A 27,792-nucleotide genomic window follows, 5' to 3' on the forward strand; every position below is an offset into this window, starting at 1 on the left:
CATTTTTGCGTAAGTATAATACAGGAAGGCACAATTTATATAATAAACAAAAATAGAAATGCAACATGTAAAGTGTTGGTCCCATGTTTCATGAGCTGAACTAAAAGATCCCAGAAATGTTCCATATGCACAAAAATGTTATTTCTTTCAAATGTTTGTTTACATTCCTGTTAGTGACCATTTCTCCTATGCCAACATAATCCATCCACCTGACAGGTGGAGCATATAGAAGCTGATTAAACAGCATGATCATTACACAGGTGCACCTTGTGCTGGTGGCAATAAAAGGCTACTCTAAAATGTGCAGTTTTGTCATACAACACAATGCCACAGATGTCTCAGGTTTTGAGGGAGCGAGCAATTGCCATGCTGACTGCAGGAATGTCCACCAGAGCTGTTGCCAGAGACTTGAGTATTTATTTCTCTACCATAAGCCGCTTACAACATTGTTTTAGAGAATTTAGCGGTACGTCCAACGGGCCTCAAAACTGCAGATGCGCGCGTAACCACGCCAGCCCAAGTCCTCCACATCCGGCTTCTTCACCTGCGGGATGGTCTGAGACGAGCCACCCGGACAGCTGATGAAACTGTGGGTTTGCATGACCGAAACATTTCTGAACAAACGGTCAGAAACTGTCTCAGGGTGCTCGTCGTACTCACCAGGATACTGACCTGACTGCAGTTCAGCGTCTTAACCGACTTCAGTTGGCAAATGCCTACCTTCGATGGCCACTGGCATGCTGGAGAAGTGTGCTCTTCATGGATGAATCCCAGTTTCAACTGTTCCGGGCAAATGGCAGACAGCATGTATGGCATTGTGTGGGCAAGCAGTTTGCTGATGTCAACGTTGTGAACAGAGAGCCCCATGGTAGGGTTATGGTATGGGCAGGCATAAGCCACAGACAACAAACACAATTGCATTTTATCAATGGTAATTTGAATACACAGAGATACCGTGACGAGATCCAGAGGCCCACTGTCGTGCCATTCATCTGCTGCCATCACCTCATGTTTCAGCATGATAATACATGGCCCCATGTCACAAGGATCTGTACACAATTACTGGAAGCTGAAAATGTCCAAGTTCTTCCATTGCCTGCATATTCACCAGACATGTCACCGATTGAGCATGTTTGGGATGCTCTGGATCGACGTGTACGACAGCGTTCCAGTTCCCGCCAATATCCAGAAACGTAACACAGCCATTGAAGAGGAGTGAGATAACATTCCACAGGCCACAATCAACATCCTGATCAACTCTACGCGAAGGAGATGTGTCGCACTGCATGAGGCAAATGGAGGGCACACCAGATACTGACTGGTTTTCTGATCCACAGCGCCACTTCTTTTTAAGGTATCTGTGACCAACAGATACATATCTCTATTTCCAGTCATATGAAATACATACATTAGGGTATAATGAATACATTTCAATTGACTGATTTCCTTATATGAACTGCAACTCTTTGAAAAATCTTTGAAATCATTGCATGTTGAGTTTATATTTGTAAGTGTAGTACAATATTTAGTGTGGATAAACGTAAACTAAAAGTAAAGTTTTGCCACATAGAGAAGTCAGATTGGAGGTACATTAGCATGTGAAAAGAATAAACAGGAGCATTCACAGTTACACACTCCACCTGGCTGCTCACCAATGTCCTTGTCAGAAGTCCACCCACTGCACTGGCTTACACTGAAAGACCTCCTGGGGACTGCGGTGACCATTCACAGGGTTCTCGCTCAGTCCCATGCACCTGTGACTGTTTTTGTGTTAGCTATTTTTTGCTTTGTCTTTTTCCTGGCAGCGTGGTATCATTGGAGACACACTTTCCCTCAAAAGGAATTCTCCTGCCCAACAATGTGGTTTGTTTGTTTGTTTGTTCACTGGCTGGAAAGAGCAGGCTAGCTGGAGAGTCAAATGAAAAACAATGTTGCTAGTAATAATTAAAATGGCCACAAGAAAAATAAGCCGAGAGACATAGGCCTATGACTATTTGAAATAAGGTAGAGGCACTTTTCCTCCATCGGTTGTTGGTTCCTTACCTTTTCGCAGGGACTCACAGGTGCAGCTGGAAAGGTTCTCCTTGCTCTCCTCGGACGACTCATCCGGCTTCTCCATGGTCCTGGACCTTTGAGAGCTGCTTTTCCATATTCCAAAGGACTTTGCCACAATCGCTTTGTCTGCTCCTTTCATTGTTTCCTGTAAAACACATTTACAGCATGACTTCCCAGGTTTATCCCTCTTGTGAGTTATGTGCCCCCTTTTCTGGCTCTCAATAAACCTGTGCTCATCTTTCCCCATGCCCAAAGTAAGAGAGAATTAGGGCATTGTGTGCATATGCATTCTCTTAAGCTTTCCAGAAAATGGCCCGATTTGCCCTGGCATATTTTGTTTTAGAGCACTTGAACATTGTTTCTTTGCTTGACATTTTACATCTATGTGTGCAGAGCAGAGCATCATTGCCTGAATAAAACTGCTATAAAACAATACTTCAAAAAGTAAACAGTAGATATGCAAAAACTGCATATGATTTCAAATTTAATCCAACTTAGAGGAAATTTAAAAAAGCACATTATGCCCTAATTGAGTGCTGAACAGTCCACAAATACTATTACAAGGCCGATCAGGATTAGCGGTGGAACGTACCTAGTTATCTATCCCTGGGTGCCAAGACAGCTAGCAGTGGGCAACTCAATTTCAAAAGCTGGCAAATCCAGTTGTCTCTTAAATACAGAAAGTACTTAAATCCAGAGCGAACACAAGAAAAAGACAGATAAAGGGTGCTCTGCATATCACGGCAAAAGCTTGTGCACTTTTCAGAATCACTGGCTAGGTTAAACAAATATGCTAAGTAGAGATCAAACCAATCCTTTGATCTGCAGCCTAGTTTCCAGAGGAATGGTTTGGCTGTTGTTGTAAATAACTTGTAGAAATCTGTACAATTTGCCTTCAGGTAATATCAAAAGTGCCAGGGATTCATAGGCAAATACCTTGTTAGAAAATAGATCAGATAAAAAGAAAATTAAAAAGCATATAAATATTTTAACTACATAGCTTATACTCACTGTACCATCATTTGTATGCATTATATTCTGAGGGTTATATGATGATTGTAGGCTACTGTACACTACTGTAGTAGATATATTTGAGAAGTGGCTGACTACGGAATTAGAATCTAGTTCTATCTAGTATTGGGGAGGTAAACAAATCTCTCCTACCTCCAGCATCCCAGTCCAGTCAAACACAGTGTCAAACATTGTTTCCAAACTTGATACAAGAGAGGCTGGAAGAATTAGAATGCAGATAGCTATGCAACTTGCTGACTAACTTTGCCCCTCTGTTTTGATCGAGCACACAAAGAAAAACGCTGTCCATTCAAAGCAGACAGCATAACTCTTTTCAGAGAAGGGGGACCATGAACAAACAAGGCCATGTCCTGAGCTGTGGCCAGCCATTAGCCACTCTCCCTCCCTTCAGCAGAGCATAGCCCGGTGAGGGCCACTGGGTCTGGGACCGGCTGACACCACACTCAACAGGCCAACAGTGCAACTTCTGTTGCAAAAAATCTTCCCTCCCTCCCAATTTGAACAGTGAGCTTTTCAGTTTAGCAGCTGGCTTTAACACTTTACCTCTGCCCCTCATTCTTCTTTTTGGGGACACAGCCATGTTTGTCCTGTAGTCTCTCTATGAGTTATGGTGGTCACTTGGAAAATAGCTGTAACAAATAAAGAAACAGGATGGATAAATTGTATCAACAGTTTGATTTCAGTAGCTACCTCTGGTGGTGTTCAGAAGTAGTATAGTTAGCTTTGTGAAGTTGTAGCTCATGTCACAAAAAAACATTGAAGACTACAAATTAACAAGTTATATTTTCACTTCTTATAGTTAAGCTTCACAAATTGTGGACTTCAACCACACACGTTTGTCATTTTTAACATATTTCCTTAACGTTATATAGCTATTAACTCGCTTGCAAACTGGTGTGAAGTGCCCTTTTCATAGCATATTTTCTAAGCTAGCACACCAACCAACATGCTTATTGTAAGTTGTTCATGAAATCTTTAACTTCTGATCAATACATTACCTTTGATGTCACTCCCCTATGTGTTGCATAGGTATGCTGTGTCAAAGATGGTGGATCTCTAGTTCAGTGGTTACCAACCTGTGGTCCTTGTGGGTACTGCAGCAGGTCCGCAAAAAAGTGTTGATAAAACATTATTATGTTTTTAATAATGACAGCTGCGACTATTAATCTTTGTATAAGCTATTTTAAAATAGTTTCACAATGCAAATTGTTTAGAATAATAACAATAATAATGGGTCTATAATAAGATACATTCACTGCTAAAATTGACGTCCACAATATTTTATATAAAAAAAATATATATCCAGGACTCCGCAAATAGTGGTTCATTGGCGGAGATTTGGTGGTCCCTGGAACGGTTGGGAAAGGTTGTAAACCAGTTAAACTTTGGGACGGCAGGTAGCTTAGTGGTTAGAGCGTTGGGCCAGCAGGTTGCTGGATCAAATCCCCGAGCTGACAAGATTTAAAAAAAATAAGTTTTAACTGTCATTCTGCCCCTGTACAAGGCACGTAACCCACTGTTCCCCGGTAGGACATCATAGTAAATAAGAATTTGTTCTTAACTGACTTGCTTAGTTACATTTTTTCTTTACAAATGCCTAGTCGATTTCTGATGGTCTACGCCTACTGTGACTGTTTGGAGGGAACTTCCTCTGACCTGTGCCACCTCCTAAAACACCCCATAATGCTTATAGCTCATACTGTTAAAGTATGAAGTTAAGGAATTTAAGAGGCATAACTGTATGTGGATGTAGAGGTCTTCAGCCACTGGAAAGACACGTGTTACTTGATAGTCAGTGTTAAAACTGAACTAAAAAGCCTAGAACTTCTGTTGACATCATTTTTAGAGTCTACAATACATCTTCTATTGACATCATATTTAGTCTACAATACATATTCTATTGACATCATATTTAGTCTACAATACATATTTTATTGACATCATATTTAGAGTCTACAATACATCTTCTGTAGACATATTTAGAGTCTGCAATACATCTTCTATTGACATCATATTTAGTCTACAATACATATTTTATCAACATCATATTTAGAGTCTACAATACATCTTCTATTGACATCATATTTAGTCTACAATACATATTTTATTGACATCATATTTAGAGTCTACAATACATCTTCTATTGACATCATATTTAGAGTCTACAATACATCTTCTGTAGACATATTTAGAGTCTGCAATACATCTTCTATTGACATCATATTTAGTCTACAATACATATTTTATTGACATCATATTTAGAGTCTACAATACATCTTCTATTGACATCATATTTAGAGTCTACAATACATCTTCTGTAGACATATTTAGAGTCTACAATACATCTTCTGTAGACATATTTAGAGTCTACAATACATCTTCTATTGACATCATATTTAGAGTCTACAATACATCTTCTGTAGACATATTTAGAGTCTACAATACATCTTCTATTGACATCATATTTAGTCTACAATACATCTTCTGTAGACATATTTAGAGTCTACAATACATTTTCTGTAGACATCATATTTAGAGTCTACAATACATCTTCTGTAGACATATTTAGAGTCTACAATACATCTTCTGTAGACATATTTAGATTCTACAATACATCTTCTGTAGACATCTCACAGTGGACGACTGGTGGGCTACATCTTGATTCTGAACCCTAGAAAAACCTGGAACTGAATCACATCCCTCTGTATCAACTTGTGAGATGGCAGTGGCTGTTGTGACGTGAGTGTGGTGTGAGGCACATATGCATTATAGAAGGAAATGGTGAAGTGACAGCTAGATTCTGGGTGTGATACAGTACATGTTGGAATGACTAACTAATAAGGGATGCATCAGGCTGTTAGCCTTTAAAAAAAAACATCTATGTGTTATACTTTATCTTGTCAATCAGATGCCTGGAGGGAGAGGTGACTGATAACTTGAATTAATCATTAAACATTATTGCACATGTTAATTAATTAATGGTAATTAATGCCTCTTAATAACATATCATGACGAGGGCAATATTCAAATGATCAAACTGATGTTTTGTCTGTCTGGCTTGCTTGCTACATGTCTGATTAATTACTGTCATAATGAGCTATATTGGGTAATGTGTTTTATGGGCATGGGAAAGCTAATCACTAATGTCATTGTGGGAATCAATGGGATACTTCTATAGCTGTAGATGTGACGTGACATAGTGCCCTTGATTAACCTACTTACTTAATCTAGAACGTAGAGTGCATATCTTCCATAATTTCATACAAAAGCATTCTAAACCGTTTGACAAATCCCAAATCTCCCCCCTAGATGAAAACGCAAATGAGGAGAGAGGAGGGAAAGAAACATCTCTCCATCTCTCTGACGACGAGAACAGAAACAGCAAGAAGTTCTAACAAGGAAAAGCCTGCCAGGTGGCGAACTGGCTGCACCAACAGAACGCACAATCTGTCTGGCTTCTCCTTCCAAACCATTGACAGCTGCCATCACCAGCCTCGCACACTCGCACTCAGTGGCTCCTCAGCCTCTCTGCCCATCCCTCTTTAGTGGTAATCCTGCTAACCCCAGAGACAGGGTCACCTGGGCCCCATAGATGGCCGTCTGGGGCCCTGCTGGCCCCCTGGATACCTGCCTGTGGATGGGTGTGGGGCCCAATGCTGGGGCCATGGCTCAAGGAGGACCACGTTATTATATATACAAAGCAAAAAGATGCCTCTGACCTGCAAACATAGCTTCTTCTCTAAAATGAAACATCTACAGACCCAATGAGATGCATGATTTAGAAATGATTTTCGGTTGAATCCTTGATTTAATTTCACCTCGAAAACTGAATCCACAAGTAACATGAATGTTGCTATTTCATTGTCCATTTTGTACAAATTATATAACCCCCCCCAAACCTAGCCTTACAGAGCACACAGGCAGTTTTTTTTTTTTTTTTTTACAGTTTTCCAGAACGCTAGCATTGCAACTGGGGCTAAAAATAAAACCTTGGCAAAGTTATTATGATTCCTTATTGGTCCCATAGTTTGATTTCACATTTAGCATTTTGCATTCCCCTCCGCGTAAACAGTTCATTCTTCTCCTCCTACGGTACAATGAAACTTGAGTGACTTTGGCAGCCGATTTTGGATCGGTGCTCCTGAATCCACCAGTGTATGTTATCAGCAGGTAAACAAGCTTTCGAACAATGCCATGATGGGACTGCAAGCAACATGAAGAGACTCATCTCAAAAGCTATACAACCCATCAAAGCTGGTGTCATTTCCTCAACACTGCCACTGCAGCTGGAAAATGCATGGCTGTTAGTTACAGTTTAAATCACTGTCTATTTTCAGACACTCCAAAACTATTTGTATTGATTTAATTTACTTGTCAGTTACTAAGCAGCCAGATTACCCCAATAACACAACAGATTTGTAATGTTTACTGGCTTCTTTGCGGTTTTGTTTCGGAGGAGGAAATGGAAAAAAAAGTGTCATGCACACTAATCAATAGGATTTACAGTGTTGTGGTATTCAAATAATTATTCTCATTTGCAAATGGAATAGTTCACTCTACATTTGAGAGGATTACATACAATTCTGAACTGAATGTGAAAATTACTTCAAATGCATTTAGTTATAATTTTGTATACTTTCTGTTGCACTTAAGATAAGAAAAAAATCTTGTTAACCACACGTTAGAATGTTACTTACCAAACTTTGCCTCATATGTGCCTTTAGGGCACATCATAGCTACTCAACTACAAACCTACGCACTCTCTCTTGCTAGTGAGTGCAGGAGCCCCAATGCCTCAGGCTTTCTATGGTGAATTATCTCTACGGTAGTAATTACCTACAAAGCTATGTCATCAGATGTAGATTTACACTAACAACACAGAAGATGTTTGAATAAAAAAATATCCATATTTATGTGAATGTGTTACTAATAGTGACATTGTGTGTGTGTGTGTGTGTGTGTGTGTGTGGGGGGGTCATGTGGTGGGTAGAACATTTCAGATCCAGATATTGCTGCTTACTCCCTCATATTTCTCACTCGTTTCATCAGGAATTAAATCTGGGTTTGTGCCTGTAGTCGAATGAAAGAAGGGAAGGGACAATAAAGGAGAAGATAGGAGGCATGTCTGTTTGATCATCATTCTGTTTTGGTGAAGTTCTCTGCTTGGTCTCTACAGTCTCTGACAGCAGATGTATAACCTAATCTCTTTCCCTAACCCCATTCTTATGGCATGAATAGGGGGAAATTTGATGGCATTAAGTCAATTTACTCCTTGGTTTGATATTTCAGTATTCTTGATGCCACTGGATGTTCTTCAACAGACTCTTTTCATTTTGATTTCCCAAAAATAAGATTGTTAATGCATTCCCATTCATTTATCCACCATTTAAAGTGCATATTTACTCCGTGAACAATACTTGTTTATTTGCTGCCCCGCTATCTAATGTATAGTGTCAAAGATGCGGAAAAATCTAATGCAACGTATGTATGATCTTGAATGAGATGAGTAACAAAGGGTAGAATCTAACACTAAATATGACATTCTTTGTGTGTCCTGTCTTCACTTAATATTTTTGATATGTCACTATAACTCTCTACAACATTAAGTGTTTCTATAGTATGATGACAGGTGAATAAATGCCTGGAGGAAAGAATCCTTTGACTATGCCATTTCAAGGCAGGGGTGGTTGGTTATCCCTTGCCTCTTACAGTTTGGAGTATCTTTGATGATTATTGTTGTTTCATACATGAGCTGAGAGTCAAGATCGTTCTTGTTGCACTGATGGTATTCATAAGATCAATTCAATATGACAAGCTACTACTATTTTTTGCATAGCTAACATTCTGGTTATTATGCATGTAGCTTTCCAATCTCTAATATCACGTTTTAAAATGTTTTCTTGGATGTTTCTGGAAAAACAGGTTGCACATTACTGCAGATGTATGGTTTTACAAATAACAACACTTCTTGTATAGTTCCTTGTATGGTTCTATAAATAACTTTGCATTGCAGTCATTCTCTTTTCCTTTCCTTTTCATTCCTACTCCTGCGGCCGACAAATACTGTATTAGACAGCCACTGTCTTCAGATGCTCCTCCACATAGAGAACAACCTGTCTATTTAGACAGACAACACTTTCTTCCCTGCTAGCCATTTTTAGCTCCTTATTCACCTTGCACAACTACTTGAGATGTTGAATATTTTGTATGGTATAGCTCTAATCTGATGCATTTGGAGCAGCACAAGGCCTATATGGTTTTCCAGGAATAAAAAAAAAACGCCTCTTCATGAGTTTGATGATATAATCAAGCCCATTCAAAGGGTTAGGGGACAGGACCCATAAGCATGACATCGCCACTTGCCCATCGAATTGACTTGAATAATAGACAGGTCTATGTGGTGTGATAGTAAATTTAGCTAGTGTTGAGAGATGCTTGAGGGAGCTAGCAGTCTTAAACTAATACTGGTGGAATCAATGGAACTAGTTTGAGTACAATCCTAAGCCATTGACTGTTAACATGGCAATGCTAAAATCCCATTTAGCCTGATAAGTGACTCCAAGCAGCTCCAAGCTCAGAGGGGGGTCGTAAACATTTACACTAAGAGCCTGTCCAGTGCACATGGTTGGTGGGTGCCAGGCCACCTCGGTATCATCGAATACTGTGTTGTGTCGCATATTTTCTCATTCAGGCCCGTCCCGAAAAAAATTGTAGGAATCACACCATTCATTTATGAAGAAGCTGTCCAAATGTGACAACAGGCTTATGCTAAATGGAGAAAATAGAGCTAAACATTGTTAAAACACCCCTAGACCCACACGGTTATTGAGCGCTTGCTCTGCAGAGAGCTGCGATGCTCCCTGCTGTGATCTGGGAAAGTGATGTTGGTGCGCTTCCTCCTCCATGAGGGCCGCACCGTTCTTGGGTCCTGATTTGAAGCCTTTTTGAAGTCTGTTTCCTGCCATAGCATGCCAACACTACTGCCACGTTAGCTAATGCCTTCCACAAAAGCAGAAATTCTAAATCAAATAAGAATGTATTTTCTTTATAGCTTGTGGGAACTTACACAGATTTCCAAACCAATGATTTCTAAAACAACTGCTATTATCAAAACGTTACACATTTTCTTTGTCTATTTGTCATTTTTCAATTGGTCATACTGGTGGGGGAAAACACCATGCCATTCAAATAAATCCATAGCAATAAAGAGCCTTTTTCTTTGGTCTCTTATCAAAGATTTTGTTGTTGTACAATGAAAATATCCTAATTAAATGTCCTTAGATAGTGAGCATTAATATTGGCCTACTATATTTCCTGAAGAGCCAACAAACCAGGTTTTAAAACAGGCAGGTTGTCACTGAGTGTACTGAATGCGTTGCTCATCCTTTCACTAAAGAAGTTGCATTTTCCTTCCTATGTCCTATGCATTCCAAAGGCAGGATCAGCTCAGTGACAGGATTTCTATAAATGAGCTTCCACTGCAATCCTCATGTGCAGGTCATTAGAGGTATATTCAATATATGATATTCTCTCTAATGTTGCACTTTGAGATGTTGCTCATCATGGAAATGTTATGTATTGCATCTTTTTAAAACATTGTCTATCTGTCATGTCTTTATGTCTATATTTTGTGTGTAAATATTTTGTAAACCACCAATGCTCTTACGGGTGAGTATTTCAGTTATGTATAGAAAAAAACAGTGCAGTAAAGTTTTTTGGGGTCAATCTTTTATTGTTTCAAAACTCTAAACTCTTTTACAATACAGTCATTTATTGTTACTTGTGTCATTTGAATGATGGGTAATGTACAATGTCATCCAGTAATGAAACACGGTCACAAGCAAAGTATTCCATTCTACATATCAATATTCTATGATAGCGGGAAGTTGAGCTGTTGTTCATTTTTAGGTATTTATTTTATTTGACAGCACAATTCCTTCCCTTTTGAATCAACAAAAAGCATTGTTTTTTTGAAAGTGCGTTTTCAAGGATTGTAATGACGACCGCTTCCACCAGTCGGCTAAAATGTACATGTCAGTATTAACACAGGGCCATACTGCGCTGTGAGTAACAAACAGCATTGACTACACTTCCAACTACGACATTTAACTGGATAAGTGAAATCAAAGAAAATATATCAATATGCATGCCATGAACATTCCTTCATAAACATTTATAATAAATGTATATTTTCATTTGTTGTTGGGTAATGATACAGTATTTTCCACAAAGAGGACAAATGCTGATAATGAATGATAACTAAATATATAAACATCCAAATACTTTTTGTTCAATTTACACACAGGTATTAAAGGCTTTCTGCCAGTGTTTAGGGCCATGCCCTAATAAAGAAATAGTGTTTGGTCCACAATAACAAATCTTCTGGATTAAAAAGAGAGAGGGTTGATGGGATGTTGAACTAAAAGCCCAAATAATAGCATGATTATTATCTTTTTTCCCCCATGTTCAAGTTGATAAGAGATGTATTTATGAATTATGTATGATGTGAGAGTCTATTTAAAACTTTGTTCAATATAAACATACATTTTAGCTCATAACTTGGCTATATTATACTTTCTTGTTCCATGAAACAGCTTTCACCCTGTAGAACTTGGTGCCCAAAGGAACTTTGAACCGGTTTTGAGCCTAAAGGAAACAGTCACCACATAGATGTTCTTAAAACGTCACCATTTGATTGTTGATTATTTTAGTCGGTTATTAATTTACTATTATAATGATAATTTTACCTTCTTTAATGACAATCTATATTAAGAAAAGCTACTGTGCTATACTACTGGACTATTAAATGACTATTACAATTCATTACCTATATACTAATTACCTTTTTCGCCTGGCAATATTCCTTCTCCATCACTTTTCCAAGAACCCACGGCCGTCTTGAGGCTCCTGATGCTGAAGTAAACATAGGATCTGTCAGTGATTGACAGAATAAAACCAATACAATCAATAAACACAAACATTTTGACATAGGTTACTCCAATTCAGTTGTCCAAGTTAATCAATTCACCAATAGTTAGAGTTTGCAAAGAGGAGATAAATGCTTGTTTTTGCACAACTTGTTCTACAAAACATATCTTCTTTTATACAATAACTTTGTATAATTGTATATTTTATATTGTATGCAACTTTGTCTCTATGCAACAAAAGTTAAAATTGTATATAACTTTGTATATTATAACTTAGTAAGTAAATATTCTATAATAACTTAGCTACATATTGTTTTTTAAGTATAGGCTATGATGATTGTCTGACCTGGTTTGAGGTCCAGGGCCGTGAGGGACTCGGAGTGGAGGAAGTACAGGGTGGGACCCACGGTGAACAGTACATAGTTGTCATGCCTTTCATCTAGGATGATCAGAACCAAGTCACCAACCTGGAAACTGAAAAGGACAGAGGTCAACCTTGACACAAAATGGTGCTAGATACTAGATACAACAAAAGGATGAACCAGATATTAAGAGACAAAAATGAAATAAAAAACACAAATAAAAAAGCATTTTAATGTTCATACTGCTGAAAAACAGATTTGCTGGATACATTTTTTACAAAGGAGAAAATGTACAAGCACTGTATCTACACACTCTACACATCAGCACTTATGTGGCAATCTTATAAGCTTACTCTCTGATGGCGATTTTCTCTGAATGCCGTGACGACACCGAGGACATGCTTTGAGACATCTACAAAGAGAGAAAGGTAATGGTTGTTATGAGTGAGTATGATCTTCTTGACACTGCTGGTCATGGATGCTTTCCTAGTCTGACTGATCTTTGCATGGCAGCTGTCAATACCACCACCGTATGGTGTGAAATGTATTTGCTGGAACATATACGTTTTGGCACTTATTTTTATGCTATTTTTATTTAGGTATGTGTGCAATAGTGGTGCGATATGTTTAACTGCCTGAAGGACTGTATTGATTTTCCTTTTGATGAAGGAAGTTACTGTTCGGGCTCAGAAATCTCCTAGGTCTGCTGGACAGGGACATAAGCTTTGATGCTACTGCCATCTAGTGGTGATGGGGTAAAATAGACTGGGGTACACTGACAATACCTGCGTCTAAGCTAAATGAATTAAAATGGGATATACACTAATACAGTTTATTCGGTACTCCACCCCATTCATAAAAATGGTTAGCTCCAACAGACAGTGAGTCACGTGGCCATGGCTTGCTATATAACACAGGCAGACAGGCATTCAGTTACTGCTCGAGTGAAAGTTAGAATGGGCAAAACGAGTGACCTAAGCGACCTTTGAGCATGGTATGATCGTCAGTGGCAGGTGCTCTGGTTCCAGTTTCACGCACAACAGTGCGACTACCAAAAAACATCCACTCAGCAGCAGTCCTGTGGGAGAAAACAGTTCGTTGACGAGAGGTCGAAGGAGATTGGCAAAAATCGTGTAAGCTAATAGGCGGGTCACAAATGGGCAAATAACGGCGCAGTACAACAGTGGTGTGCAGAACAGCATCTTGGAACGCACATCTCCTCAATTCCAGCAAACGACCATACCGGGTTCCACTCCTATCAGCTAAAAACAAAAAGAAGCAGCTCCAGTGGCACACTAACACTGGACAATTGAAGAAAAGAAAAACAGAATCACAGTTCCTGTTGCGTGATGCTGATGGCAGAGTCAGGATTTGGCCTAAGCAGCATGAGTCCATGGCCCCATCCATCCTGGTGTCAATGATACAGGCTGGTGGCAGTAGTGTAATGATGTGGGGAATGCTTTCCTGGCACACGTTCGGTCCCTTGATATCAATTGAGCAATGTTTCCATGCCCTGAAGAATTCAGGCTGTTCTGGAGGCAAAGGGGGGTCCGACCCAGTACAATATGGGTGTACCCAACAAACTGGTCAATGAGTGTATATCCATAAGTAACAAGGCGATAGTAAACATGCTATCCCCCACAAATGATGCAGTGCCAATTAGTGACAATTCAAGCTCAAACGGTACAGGAAATACGGATGCTGAATGTTTCAAATTTCAGTGGATTCCTATAGGACCCCCATTGGGTCTATCAGTGTAACTTTGTAAATTACGTACGTCTACGGCAAAACGCATAATTCACCCAAGTTTAATCAAAATCGGGCCGGTGTTGTCTGACATATCGCGTGTGACTAACGTACTAACGTACAGAGACAGATGCACAGTCCCCTCCCCGATTTCATCGTGGGGGACAACTACACACATGGAAACCATGTGAAAAATATATGTATCAAGAAATGGCCATATCTGGTTGTTTTTTTGCCCTAGAACAGTTAAACAATCACATTATATTAAAAGCAACATTTCCACATTTTCTAATCGGTCATCAAATTGAATCAAACCTACCAGTCTTTGACTGAGGCGCTTGTTTTCCTCTTCCTTCATATGTAAAGTCTGAAATATGACAGCACACATTAGGACAAACTCAAGACAAATTCTAGAACAACCCATATAAACTCAGCAAAAAAAGAAACGCCCCTTTTTCAGGACCATGTCTTTCAAAGATAATTTGTAAAAATCCAAATAACTTCACAGATCGTCATTGTAAAGGGTTTAAACACTGTTTCCCATGCTTGTTCAATGAACCATAAACAATTAATGAACATGCACCTGTGGAACGGTCGTTAAGACACTAACAGCTTACAGACGGTAGGCAATTAAGGTCACAGTTATGAAAACTTCGGACACTAAAAAGGCCTTTCTACTGACTCTGAAAAACACCAAAAGAAAGATGCCCAGGATCCCTGCTCATCTGTGTGAACATGCCCAAGGAATACAGCAAGGAGGCATGCAGAGGTGGCCAGGGCAATAAATTGCAATGTCCGTACTGTGAGACGCCTAAGACAGTGCTACAGGGAGACAGGACGGACAGCTGATCGTCCTCGCAGTGGCAGAGCACGTGTAACAACACCTGCACAGGATCGGTACATCCGAACATCACACCTGCGGGACAGGTACAGGATGGCAACAACAACTGTCCGAGTTACACCAGGAACGCACAATCCCTCCATCAGTGGTCAGACTGTCCACAATAGGCTGAGAGAGGCTGGACTGAGGGCTTGTAGGCCTGTTGTAAAGCAGGTCCTTACCAGACATCACCGGCAACAACGTCACCTATGGGCACAAACACACCATCGCTGGACAAGACAGGACTGGCAAAAAGTGTTCTTCACTGACGAGTCGCGCTTTAGTCTCACCAGGGGTGATGATCGGATTTGCGTTTATCGTCACAGGAATGAGAGGTACACCAAGGCCTGTACTCTGGAGAGGGATCAATTTGGAGGTGGAGGGTCCGTCATGGTCTGGAGCGGTGTGTCACAGTGTCATCGGACTGAGCTTGTTGTCATTGCAGGCAATCTCAATGCTGTCTGTTACAGGGAAGACATCCTCCTCCCTCATGTGGTACCCTTCCTGCAGGCTCATCCTGACATGACCCTCCAGCACGACAATGCCACCAGCCATACTGCTCGTTCTGTGCGTGATTTCCTGCAAGACAGGAATGTCAGTGTTCTACCATGGCCAGCGAAGAGCCCAGATCTCCATCCCATTGAGCACGTCTGGGACCTGTTGAATCAGAGGGTGAGGGCTAGGGCCATTCCCCCAGAAATGTCCAGGAACTTGCAGGTGCCTTGGTGGAAGAGTGGGGTAACATCTCACAGCAAGAACTGGCAAATCTGTTGCAGTCCATGAGGAGGAGATGCACTGCAGTACTTAATGCATCTGGTGGCCACACCAGATACAGATTGTTACTTTTGATTTTGACCCCCTGTTCAGGGATACATTATTCCATTTCTGTTAGTCACATGTCTGTGGAACTTGTTCAGTTTTTGTCTAACTTGTTGAATCTTATGTTCATACAAATATTTACACACGTTAAGTTTGCTGAAAATAAACACAGTTGACAGTGAGAGAACATTTCTTTTTGTTGCTGAGTTTAGATCCTGTTAGTATTGTAATTTCTCATTCAATGAGCCCAACTTCCTTCGGTTCCATTTAGAAGATTTATGTCATAGAGGTGTCTACTCACCCTCTCAAGTAACAGTATCCGCTGTTTCTCCTCGGACATCATCAGGATGTTATCGCTGATAAGGAAACAACGGACGAATAATCAGATCACTGTGGTGACAGCTTTTAACACATTTGAGAATCATTCAAACAAATTCTTACTCTGAAATATGAAGATTCAACAAGCATAAATATGAATTTGGAGGGACCTTCTCTGGGGTAATAATGATTACTAGCCTGCTTGATTGTAGTTAAAAGTAAAAATAAATAACTTACATTTTCCAATCCTAGCCTCCCTTGTTCTGTCTTATTTGTCCTCACATTGTCCATCCTTGTCTGGCCATCTCAAACAAGTACTTTCAACATCCTTCTTAATCTTTTACACATTAAAACTGACATGCTACTACTATCTTCAACATTATTATTTGACAGCTTACAACTTCTATTCATAAATGGGTCTAATGCCTTCCAAAGGCCGCCACTGTCCTCAGTTCAACCAAATACCATTAGACAAATATTTTGACAAGTAGATCTGTCAAAGCTTAACTTATTTCTATAAAATGACAGATTCATTGCGATTGTTAGGGGGTTATTATGAGTCACTGTTTATTGGACTATTTATGTTTGGGAGATGCTTACTGTACGGTCACCATACTGGCCTCCACAGCTGAGTCCACCTTGTCGTCCTCTCTGGTGGCGGCCACAGAGGCCGGTCTGTCTGTGTCAAGGAAGGGAACCGAGTAGCAGGCTCCAGCCCCAAACTCAACTTCAGTCCCAGGACCAGGACAATGCCCAGGTCCAGGCCCGGCTCCAGTCGGCTCCAGAGCTAAGAGGTTAGGGCTGTAATAGGCCGAGGACACCAGGGCGGTGCTGCGCAGCCGGTTCAGGTCCTCCTCCAACTGCTTCTTCTCCTGCATGACGATGGCCCGGTCTTCAGACAGTGTCTCTATTAAACCTGGAGACACAGTGAACATATCAGGATGATATCAGCATATCAGCCAGACTGACTTTCAATACAATCAACCAACATATTCAAGGATTGAACGAACCACAAACCAATAACAGCAATCTAGTTTCAGTATATCCAGCACATGAAGTTTTCAGAAGGCAGAAATCATTCTGTTCTCTCATAGTGTCATCGCTGTACGAGTCTGTCCTGTACCTTTGTCCTTCTCCTGTTGCTGGGTAACCTTCCGCAGCTTCTCTGTCAGATCATTGATGATCTGTTCCTTTTTCAGCTTCTCTCTCGTCAGCACAGTGTTGAAGTTAGTCTGGGGAGGGAGGAGGGGGAAATGAAGGCTTTCAGATACTGCTACTGCATTGTCTGGGAGGTAAGTTAACACACAGTGAGGCAGTCACAGAGGACAAAGAACTACCAGACAGGTGACAGGCTCAGTGAGTCAACTGAGGGTTGAGTCATGGCTCAGAACAATAGACCACAATCAAGCCTGCTCACTTTAGCATAAGACCTTAGGCTAGCTAGGAGGACCTTAGGCTAGCTAGGAGGACCTTAGGCTAGCTAGGAGGACAGGCTAGCTAGGAGGACCTTAGGCTAGCTAGGAGGACCTTAGGCTAGCTAGGAGGACCTTAGGCTAGCTAGGAGGACCTTAGGCTAGCTAGGAGGACCTTAGGCTAGCTAGGAGGACCTTAGGCTAGCTAGGAGGACCTTAGGCTAGCTAGGAGGACCTTAGGCTAGCTAGGAGGACCTTAGGCTAGCTAGGAGGACCTTAGGCTAGCTAGGAGGACCTTAGGCTAGCTAGGAGGACCTTAGGCTAGCTAGGAGGACCTTAGGCTAGCTAGGAGGACCTTAGGCTAGCTAGGAGGACCTTAGGCTAGCTAGGAGGACCTTAGGCTAGCTAGGAGGACCTTAGGCTAGCTAGGAGGACCTTAGGCTAGCTAGGAGGACCTTAGGCTAGCTAGGAGGACCTTAGGCTAGCTAGGAGGACCTTAGGCTAGCTAGGAGGACCTTAGGCTAGCTAGGAGGACCTTAGGCTAGCTAGGAGGACCTTAGGCTAGCTAGGAGGACCTTAGGCTAGCTAGGAGGACCTTAGGCTAGCTAGGAGGACCTTAGGCTAGCTAGGAGGACCTTAGGCTAGCTAGGAGGACCTTAGGCTAGCTAGGAGGACCTTAGGCTAGCTAGGAGGACCTTAGGCTAGCTAGGAGGACCTTAGGCTAGCTAGGAGGACCTTAGGCTAGCTAGGAGGACCTTAGGCTAGCTAGGAGGACCTTAGGCTAGCTAGGAGGACCTTGGATTTTGCTACCAAGCCGATAATTATAATAATAATTTATAGAAATAGTACAAAAATATATATTTGTGGGGCAGAATGTGTTCTCACTAATGTTTCTAACGGCTTTTTACTCCCAACAATATGGTTAAGGCCTAACCACGTTACACCAAGAGGGTCGCACACAGTGGCCAGTATCATATTCCCATTTGGACTGCTCCCCAGCAAGCAAGACGACATGAGAACACTGTGCTCTAATTATAATACTGCCCCACAGACCTGCTTCATTAAGCGGTGACTAAGACTTAGTAGTAGTGATGTAATGGAGTATTTGAAGAATTTTAGATATTGGTCACTAGTGGTCAGTTTGTTTGCAGTTGCCAGTGGATCACAATTAGACCTACTTAGAGGAAAGCTAATTGGAGACAAACGCTAAAAAACTGAAACATTTGGCTAACAATTAGATAAAAGCTAAACATTTTAGGCAGACAAACGACAGAGTATATGATTTACATTGTAGTGTATCTAGATAGGTGCTGCTCCTAGATTTGGTGCTGGTCAATATTGACAGAGGAAGCTTCTGAAGATCTGGGGAGGACTAGTCTAACACTGACCTGTTGTTCTGCAATGAGGGAGGTCTTGAGGTTCTGCATCTCCTCGTTCTTCCTCCTCTCCAGGAGCTCCAGCTGGGTGTGCAGCGAGGCTGTCTCCTGCTGCAGATGCTCCTGCAATGCAGAGTCCAGGGAGAGAGGAGCCCCTGCATCAGACCCCCGACCCTCTGTCTGTACCTCCGACAACCCTGCCTCTCTGAGGGACACACACAGACACAAGTAACAGGCAGACAGACACAGACACAAGTAGCAGGCAGACAGACACGAAGCAGGCGGACAGACACGAAGCAGGCGGTCAGACACAAGAAGCAGGCGGGCAGACACAAGAAGCAGGCGGGCAGACACAAGAAGCAGGCGGGCAGACACAAGAAGCAGGCGGGCAGACACAAGAAGCAGGCGGGCAGACACAAGAAGCAGGCGGGCAGACAGAGAGACACGGGCAGACACAGAGACACGGGCAGACACAGAGACAAGGGCAGACACAGAGACACGGGCAGACACAGAGACACGGGCAGACCCAGAGACACGGGCAGACACAGAGACACGGGCAGGCAGACAAAGACGGGCAGACAGGCAGGCAGACACACAGGCAGACACACAAGCAGGCAGACACACAGGCAGACACACAAGCAGGCAGGCAGACAGAGACACAAGCAGGCAGGCAGACAGAGACACAAGCAGGCAGGCAGGCAGAGACACAAGCAGGAAGGCAGGCAGAGACACAGGCAGAGACACAGGCAGAGACACACACACACCGGGTCAAAATAAATACTAACTCCTCACAACTTAAACTCACGATAATCCCTTTGGCAACAGGTATGTCAAAAACATCCAACCACATGCACGCTTGACTCAGTATACTGTACAAGCACTGGTTTCCCCTAGCATTTAACACAGGCCCTTTTTTCATGATGAAAACATTGCACTTAGCAGTACCCCAACCCAAAATGCAGCTATGCCACATTACAAAAGTGCTATTTTCAGCGTATACTACAGCTCACTGAAGTCAACACAGACTGAAGTCTGGGTGGGAATCACTCAAATGTTTGCTATATTAGATACAGTGTATCACATGGAGAAGCTAATGTCACAGCTAATAATGATCTGTATAAATAGTTACCTTGTTCATTACAAGGCGAATGACATGTTTATAGCAAATCACTGTTTAATGCAAGTAGAGAGCAGTGGGGCATTCATCAGCTCTTACCTTTCAGAGGATTGTCTTTCCTGAAGGTCACATTCAAGTTGTCTAATTTTGTCTGACAGTCTTTTCTCCATCTCCTCCTTCTGTTGCTTTAAGTCTTTAAAGTCATCTGGTACAGCAGCCTTCAAGGCCTTCTCTTTCTCCAAACGTTCCTGGGCTGTTTGTGTGTCCTGCTCTATTCTTTTGGCGAGCAGGTCGTTCTCCACCTGCAAATCGCAGATAACAGTCCTTAAGTGTTGTTCCTGCTCCTCAGAACTCCCCCGCTGCTTCTCCTTATCTTCGCACAGTGCCACTGTCTGCAAGTCGAGGTCTCGCTGGAGGTTCTGCAGCTGCTCAACACGGCTCCTCTCAGTGTCCAGGGTCTGCTGCTGCAGGGCGTTCAGCTCTCTGTGGAGTTGGTTCCTCTCCTCTTCGTGCCTGTCCACCAACTCAGAGATACACTGGTCCTTCTCCATCATCCTCCTCAGCTCAGCCAGGTCGGTCTCGTATTCCTCGTTCCTGGCCTGCAGCTGCCTGTTAACCTGGGCTAGCTGTTCGCTGAGGGACTGGGTCTCAGCCTCCACGGTGGCCTTCCCCACATTGGCCTCCTGCTGCCCCTGCTTGGCCTCCTCATACAGCAGCCTCACCTCCTCTGTCTCAGACTCCTTCAGGGCCAGCTCCACCTCCAGCTTGCAGCGCAGGTCAGCCAGCTCGATGACCCGGGCCTCCAGGTCCCTCAGCTGGCAGTCCCTCTCTGTCAGGGTGGCGGTGTGCAGGTCAGTGACCTCGCTCAGCTTGGCCCTGTTCTCTGTGGCCAGATGCTCCAGGGCATCCTGGTTCTCCCGGGCCAGGGTATCTAGCTGGGCCTGGTGCTGATGCCTCATCCTCTCCTCCAGCTCCTGCAGGTGGGACTGCTGGGCCCCCTCCAGCTCCTGGCGGATCTTCTGCTGGCCGCGCTCGATCTCAATGTGCAGCGTCTCCAGCTGGCTGGCCAGGGAGTCTCTGGAGGCGGCCAGGGAGTCTCTGGAGGCAGCCAGGGTCTGCACCTCTTGGGCCTGATCGCTGATCTTCTGCTTTAGGACCCTGGCCGTTTGAGTGTGTCCGTTCTGTGCCTCGGCCCAATCCTCTCTCTCGACCTCCAGCTGGGTGAGCTCCTTCTTCTTGTGCTCCAGCAGCCCCTCCAGTTCCAGCATGGCCCGCTGCACGTCTTTCACAATGTTCTTGTTGACCTGGTTCTCTTCCATCAGGGCCTGAAGCTGATTCTCGTGGTCCTGCTGCAGGGAGAGGAGCTCGGCCTGGTGCTCCTCCTCCTCTCTCTTACGGATGGTGTCCACCATGTTGCGCACCTCAATGGTCATGGTCTTCAGGGCGAAGCCAAAGTCTCGCTGCTCCTTCAGCAGCAGGTCTCTGTGGCAGTACAGGTCATCCTTGACGCTCCGCAGGTTGGTCTGGGACTCCTCGGCAGCAGTGCGGTACTTCTCCATGCTCAGCTTTAGAGCGGCCATCTTGGAGTTCTCCCTCTCTAAAGTGGTGGTGTCATGCATGCGCTTGCTGTCGATGGCGTTGATGACCGAAGAGTACAGCGACTCCACCATCATCCCTGGGCTGGTGGGGTCGCTGATGGGGGTGGGCGAGTTTTCGATCACAAACTCGTTGACCGCCGACATGAAGTCTGACTCGGGGCTCTCAGCCAGGGAGTCCAGGTCCAGGGAACCGGCCTGCTGCAGGACAGGGTCCATGTTGGGGTGGCCAATGGTCTCAAAGTCGAAGGTTTGGGCGTCGATGCTGTCTGGGGACAGGTCCTCCAGCGTGGTGGGGCCGTGGCCAGGGAGGGGCTGGCAGAGTGGGCCCGGGAGACTGAGAGAGGATGGGGTCATGGAGGAGGTAAAGGTGGTCCCCGGGGTGCTGTTGGACCGCGTGGTTAACGGGGTCACCGCTGCCGTGGATCTCTGAGCACTCTGGCTGCACGACACCTGGAGGAACAGAAATGAGAAGGGGAGTGAGTGAAGAATATGCAATTAAGGGACAGTGATCTCTGTGCTTTGGGATTATTTCCAGTGCATATTCCATTGTAGATTGTGATTACCCTTTGTTCGCTCAGTAAGTCAGTGATAGTTCGAGACATCTCGTCCACACTGGCAGCTTGAGTAGCTAGCACCAACTGCTGAAGCATCTCCACGTGCTGGTGCAAAGGCTCAAAGTCACACAGTGTTGGAAGCCTGGGGAAAAGTACCAGGTTTATTGCACTGCATATTGGGTTATTGCACTGCATATTGGGTTATTGCACTGCATATTGGGTTATTGCACTGCACATTGGGTTATTGCACTGCATATTGCAACAGATAATACAGCCAAGTGTTCACAAGTTAACTAAAACGTAAGGCAGGCATGCCTGGTTATTGCTTCACGATGCACGAGAGAAACCACGGCCTACCTGAGGAAAGGCTGCACCTCTGTAGGACAACAGGTCTTTAAGTACTGCAGGTCACCAAGGGAAATATCTGGAAGCTCAAAGTCAAACTTTCTGGGCTTTCGCGTCTACATGATAAAAGAGGGATAAACAACAAAAACAAGAGAAATGTATTAGATTACAATATTTGGGGAATTAAATAGATGTTTTAAAAAACTGCAATTGACTGACTACTTACGCAAAATGAAGTGGGGGGCCATGAGTCAAGTCCTCTAAACAAGCGATTTCTGAGAAAAGATTTCCCTGCAAAGAGGATCACAGAGCTTTATGTCAGCTCAGCTGTTGGTAGGAATGAACGTATGTTCATTTCAGGGGGGACACTCGTTAAATATCATCAAATGGGATTTTTTTATTTTTATAAAAGGAACTTACTGAACAACTTGCCAAACGTTTCCCTTTTACACTTCTCAGTCTCATAGAGACGTTTTCCATTCTTCACGAGAGCACAGGCCCACTGAGGAGAGAGAGAAGAACAGAAGAGCACAATTTACAACATTTTCCCTCCAATTTGAGTTTCACCGCATATCTGTAGGCCCAGCTGGAGGTTGAGGGTTGTTTCAGGTCTGCAAGTTGGAACTGAGGGGAGATGTGGGTTGGGATTGAGTTTTGAGAAGTGGTCACATTATGGTCCTGTGCTCTGACCTCTCTGTAGTGGCCTATGAAGATCTTCCTGCGGACCACCTCCACCACAGCCAGGCAGTACATCTGAGGCACGGTGCTGAGGGCGTCCACCACCCGGACCCTCTCCATCAGCTCTGTCAGCAGCCTCAGCAAGGCCTGCAGCTTCTCTCCGTCCTGATCCGCGTGCAGCATCACATAGCAGCACCATCTACATTCACAGTGGTCAGGATGCTTTAGCTTGGCTAAGTTAGCATTATTTCTACAGTGTTAGCTTAGTTTGTTTTGTGCTTTCAGTGACTGTATTTGACCAGTTACACCTCTGGATTCAGTAGAGCAATTTGGTTCATTTCAAGAAGATGCACGGAGAACATCCTAATAAAACATGACACAGATGAACAGATGTCTTACTTGAGTCGAACTTGTAGGTTGTTCGCCAGTTCCTGTTTGGCAGTGGTGCACTTCTGTTTGATATCCAGCAGCTTCCGGTGGTTGGTCAGCATGATCATCAGCTGGTTGGCGTGACTAAGACACAGGTCAGGCAGCACGGACGTATCCTTCAGGTTCTCGGCACGCTTCTGATTGGCCAGAAATCCCTAACAGCCAATAGATTGATTAATAGGGGAGTTTAGTTAGATTTCATGTACACATTTTCAACTAAAAGCTTGATTGTAATATACCGTAAATCATTTTATCAAGTGGTCATTTGAACGATTAGGCACATTTCTATACAGTGTTTTATTCACTATTGGCATTTGGTGCAATAACATAATTTAGATAAGATTTATTTTGCTTACCTGAGCAAGTTCCTTCTGTTCATTGACCAACTTGTTACAGCTCGCTATCATTTGGTCTAGAGCGTATAACCTGTCTTCAAGCCCTTTGATGGCTTTCATGTTCTGATTATCCAGTTTGGCTATCGTGTCTCGACATTCCGACAAGAATGGTTGAATGATCCGTGGGTCGAGCTGAAATAGAAAGGATGATGTGGCTCCATCCGAACTGTTTCTGAATAAACTCTCATAACAGACTGTGGACTCATGTTGATACAGAATTACACTGTGGAGTCATGGCAAGGCCACTGAGAGGCCTATTCAGTCACACATACACAAATACAGACAGGCAAAGAAAAGACAACATACAGACACAAACAACAACAGTGACTCACCCTATTGATGGAGTCAAAGCATTTCCTCACAACTGATTCCACGTCATTGGGCCGGTCTTGAACGTTGATCCAGTCCAGCAGTGTGACGTTGAAGGACGGGGGATTGGCCCTCTCTGGAGAGTCTGCTTCCTGAAGAGCTGCCCTCAGCCCACTACTGTCAGTCATCTCACTGCCTTCCTGGGCTTGGGCGGTGTCGGGTGAGCCCCCCGCCCCCGGAGCACAGACTGACGTAGGTAACTTGGTGGAGCTCCTTTGTGTTTCGGTGGGGGTGGCGCAGAGCACAGAGTCAGTAGACTTCTCCTCCTCGGTCTCATCGGAGTCCTTGGCAGGAGTGGAGCAGGACTTCTCTAGACATTCTCTGTAGCTGTGGCGGGTCAGACACTCCAGTAGGGGGATCTTGGCCATGACTGAGACTGCTGTCCCCAGTCTAGAAAAGGACATGCCAAATCTCAGTTCACAACCATGGAATTTAGATTTACATCTTTGGATACAGATTCATTAATGCAAGTGTGGCAGGGGGAGGACACACACACACTCACAGACCGAGAGAGAGACACACTCACAGACCGAGAGAGGGACACACACACACTCACAGACCGAGAGAGAGACACACTCACAGACCGAGAGAGGGAGACACACACACTCACAGACCGAGAGAGAGACACACACTCACAGACAGACCGAGAGAGAGACACACACTCACAGACAGACCGAGAGAGAGACACACACTCACAGACAGACCGAGAGAGAGACACACTCACAGACAGACCGAGAGAGAGACACACTCACAGACAGACCGAGAGAGAGACACACTCACAGACAGACCGACACAGAGAGAGACACACTCACAGACAGACCGAGAGAGAGACACACACTCACAGACAGACCGAGAGAGAGACACACACTCACAGACAGACCGAGAGAGAGACACACACTCACAGACAGACCGAGAGAGAGACACACTCACAGACAGACCGAGAGAGAGACACACACTCACAGACAGACCGAGAGAGAGACACACACTCACAGACAGACCGAGAGAGAGACACACACTCACAGACAGACCGAGAGAGAGACACACACTCACAGACAGAGAGAGACACACACTCACAGACAGACCGAGAGAGAGACACACACTCACAGACAGACCGAGAGAGAGACACACACTCACAGACAGACCGAGAGAGAGACACACTCACAGACAGACCGAGAGAGAGACACACACTCACAGACAGACCGAGAGAGAGAGAGAGACACACACTCACAGACAGACAGACCTCACAGAGAGAGAGAGAGACACACACTCACAGACAGACCGAGAGAGAGAGACACACACTCACAGACAGACCGAGAGAGAGAGACACACACTCACAGACAGACCGAGAGAGAGAGACACACACTCACAGACAGACCGAGAGAGAGAGACACACACTCACAGACAGACCGAGAGAGAGAGACACACACTCACAGACAGACCGAGAGAGAGAGACACACACTCACAGACAGACCGAGAGAGAGAGACACACACTCACAGACAGACCGAGAGAGAGAGACACACACTCACAGACAGACCGAGAGAGAGAGACACACACTCACAGACAGACCAGACAGAGAGAGAGACACACACTCACAGACAGACCGAGAGAGAGAGACACACACTCACAGACAGACCGAGAGAGAGAGACACACACTCACAGACAGACCGAGAGAGAGAGACACACACTCACAGACAGACCGAGAGAGAGAGACACACACTCACAGACAGACCGAGAGAGAGAGACACACTCACAGACAGACCGAGAGAGAGACACACACTCACAGACAGACAGACCGAGAGACAGAGAGAGAGACACACACTCACAGACAGACAGACCGAGAGAGAGAGAGAGAGACACACTCACAGACAGACAGACCGAGAGAGAGAGACACACACTCACAGACAGACAGACAGACAGACCGAGAGAGACACACACTCACAGACAGACCGAGAGAGAGAGACACACACTCACAGACAGACCGAGAGAGAGAGACACACACTCACAGACAGACCGAGAGAGAGAGACACACACTCACAGACAGACCGAGAGAGAGAGACACACACTCACAGACAGACCGAGAGAGAGAGACACACACTCACAGACAGACCGAGAGAGAGAGACACACACTCACAGACAGACCGAGAGAGAGACACACACTCACAGACAGACAGACCGAGACAGAGAGAGAGACACACACTCACAGACAGACAGACCGAGAGAGAGAGAGACACACTCACAGACAGACAGACAGACCGACAGACAGAGAGAGAGAGAGACACACTCACAGACAGACAGACAGACCAGACAGAGAGAGAGAGAGAGACACACACTCACAGACAGACAGACAGACAGACAGACAGAGAGAGAGAGAGACACACACTCAGACAGAGAGAGAGAAAGAGAGACACACACTCACAGACAGACAGACAGACCGACAGACAGAGAGAGAGAGAGACACACACTCACAGACAGACAGACAGACCGAGAGAGAGAGAGAGAGACACACACTCACAGACAGACAGACAGACCGAGAGAGAGAGAGAGAGACACACACTCACAGACAGACAGACCGAGAGAGAGAGAGAGAGACACACACTCACAGACAGACAGACAGACCCAGAGAGAGAGAGAGAGAGACACACACTCACAGACAGACAGACCGAGAGAGAGAGAGAGAGAGAGAGACACACACTCACAGACAGACAGACAGACCGAGAGAGAGAGAGAGACACACACTCACAGACAGACAGACCGACCAGAGAGAGAGAGAGACACACACTCACAGACAGACAGACAGACAGACCGAGAGAGAGAGAGAGAGAGAGAGACACACACTCACAGACAGACAGACCGAGAGAGAGAGAGAGAGAGACACACACTCACAGACAGACAGACAGACAGACAGACAGACAGAGAGAGAGAGAGAGAGAGACACACACTCACAGACAGACAGACAGACCGAGAGAGAGAGAGAGAGAGAGACACACACTCACAGACAGACAGACAGACCGAGAGAGAGAGAGACACACACTCAGACAGACAGACAGACCGAGAGAGAGAGAGACACACACTCACAGACAGACAGACAGACCGAGAGAGAGACACACACTCAGACAGACAGACCGAGAGAGAGACACACACACAGACAGACCAGAGAGAGAGACACACACTCACAGACAGACCGAGAGAGAGACACACACTCACAGACAGACCGAGAGAGAGACACACACTCACAGACAGACCGAGAGAGGGACACACTCACAGACAGACCGAGAGAGGGACACACTCACAGACAGACCGAGAGAGAGAGACACACTCACAGACAGACCGAGAGAGGGACACACTCACAGACAGACCGAGAGAGAGACACACTCACAGA

General features: G+C 44.4%; 2 protein-coding genes across 8 annotated transcripts in view; both read right to left on the bottom strand.

Annotated features, from left to right (window-relative positions):
* LOC112260616 (suppression of tumorigenicity 18 protein) overlaps nucleotides 1–3,300 on the bottom strand; it is a 64,213-nt gene extending 60,913 nt beyond the window's left edge. For 5 of the 6 annotated variants that reach the window (XM_042328841.1, XM_024435873.2, XM_024435872.2 and 2 more), the window contains exons 1-2: nucleotides 3,220–3,298; nucleotides 2,044–2,200 (exon numbers count right to left, since the gene is read on the bottom strand). In XM_042328841.1, the coding sequence (XP_042184775.1) occupies nucleotides 2,044–2,200; nucleotides 3,220–3,258 (196 nt within the window). In that variant the 5' untranslated portion in view covers nucleotides 3,259–3,298. Of the gene's footprint in view, nucleotides 1–2,043; nucleotides 2,201–3,219 lie in introns of all 6 variants that reach the window. The other variant, XM_042328840.1, reaches the window with a different exon arrangement.
* Nucleotides 3,301–10,798: 7,498 nt separating this feature from the next.
* Nucleotides 10,799–27,792, bottom strand: part of LOC112260618 (RB1-inducible coiled-coil protein 1-like) — a 31,674-nt gene continuing 14,680 nt past the window's right edge. Inside the window, exons 6-23 of one of the 2 annotated variants that reach the window (XM_042328843.1) lie at nucleotides 24,376–24,802; nucleotides 24,005–24,175; nucleotides 23,619–23,803; nucleotides 23,232–23,418; nucleotides 22,962–23,043; nucleotides 22,768–22,832; nucleotides 22,554–22,657; nucleotides 22,206–22,338; nucleotides 20,144–22,092; nucleotides 18,940–19,132; nucleotides 17,263–17,371; nucleotides 16,740–17,055; nucleotides 16,123–16,177; nucleotides 14,442–14,489; nucleotides 12,730–12,788; nucleotides 12,361–12,488; nucleotides 11,930–12,000; nucleotides 10,799–11,733 (exon numbers count right to left, since the gene is read on the bottom strand). In XM_042328843.1, coding sequence (XP_042184777.1) covers nucleotides 11,656–11,733; nucleotides 11,930–12,000; nucleotides 12,361–12,488; nucleotides 12,730–12,788; nucleotides 14,442–14,489; nucleotides 16,123–16,177; nucleotides 16,740–17,055; nucleotides 17,263–17,371; nucleotides 18,940–19,132; nucleotides 20,144–22,092; nucleotides 22,206–22,338; nucleotides 22,554–22,657; nucleotides 22,768–22,832; nucleotides 22,962–23,043; nucleotides 23,232–23,418; nucleotides 23,619–23,803; nucleotides 24,005–24,175; nucleotides 24,376–24,802 — 4,360 coding nt within the window. In that variant the 3' untranslated portion in view covers nucleotides 10,799–11,655. Of the gene's footprint in view, nucleotides 11,734–11,929; nucleotides 12,019–12,360; nucleotides 12,489–12,729; nucleotides 12,789–14,441; nucleotides 14,490–16,122; nucleotides 16,178–16,739; nucleotides 17,056–17,262; nucleotides 17,372–18,939; nucleotides 19,133–20,143; nucleotides 22,093–22,205; nucleotides 22,339–22,553; nucleotides 22,658–22,767; nucleotides 22,833–22,961; nucleotides 23,044–23,231; nucleotides 23,419–23,618; nucleotides 23,804–24,004; nucleotides 24,176–24,375; nucleotides 24,803–27,792 lie in introns of both variants that reach the window. The other variant, XM_042328842.1, reaches the window with a different exon arrangement.

Source organism: Oncorhynchus tshawytscha, linkage group LG10 (assembly GCF_018296145.1).
Source record: "Oncorhynchus tshawytscha isolate Ot180627B linkage group LG10, Otsh_v2.0, whole genome shotgun sequence".
NCBI classification, from domain to species: Eukaryota; Metazoa; Chordata; class Actinopteri; order Salmoniformes; family Salmonidae; genus Oncorhynchus; species Oncorhynchus tshawytscha.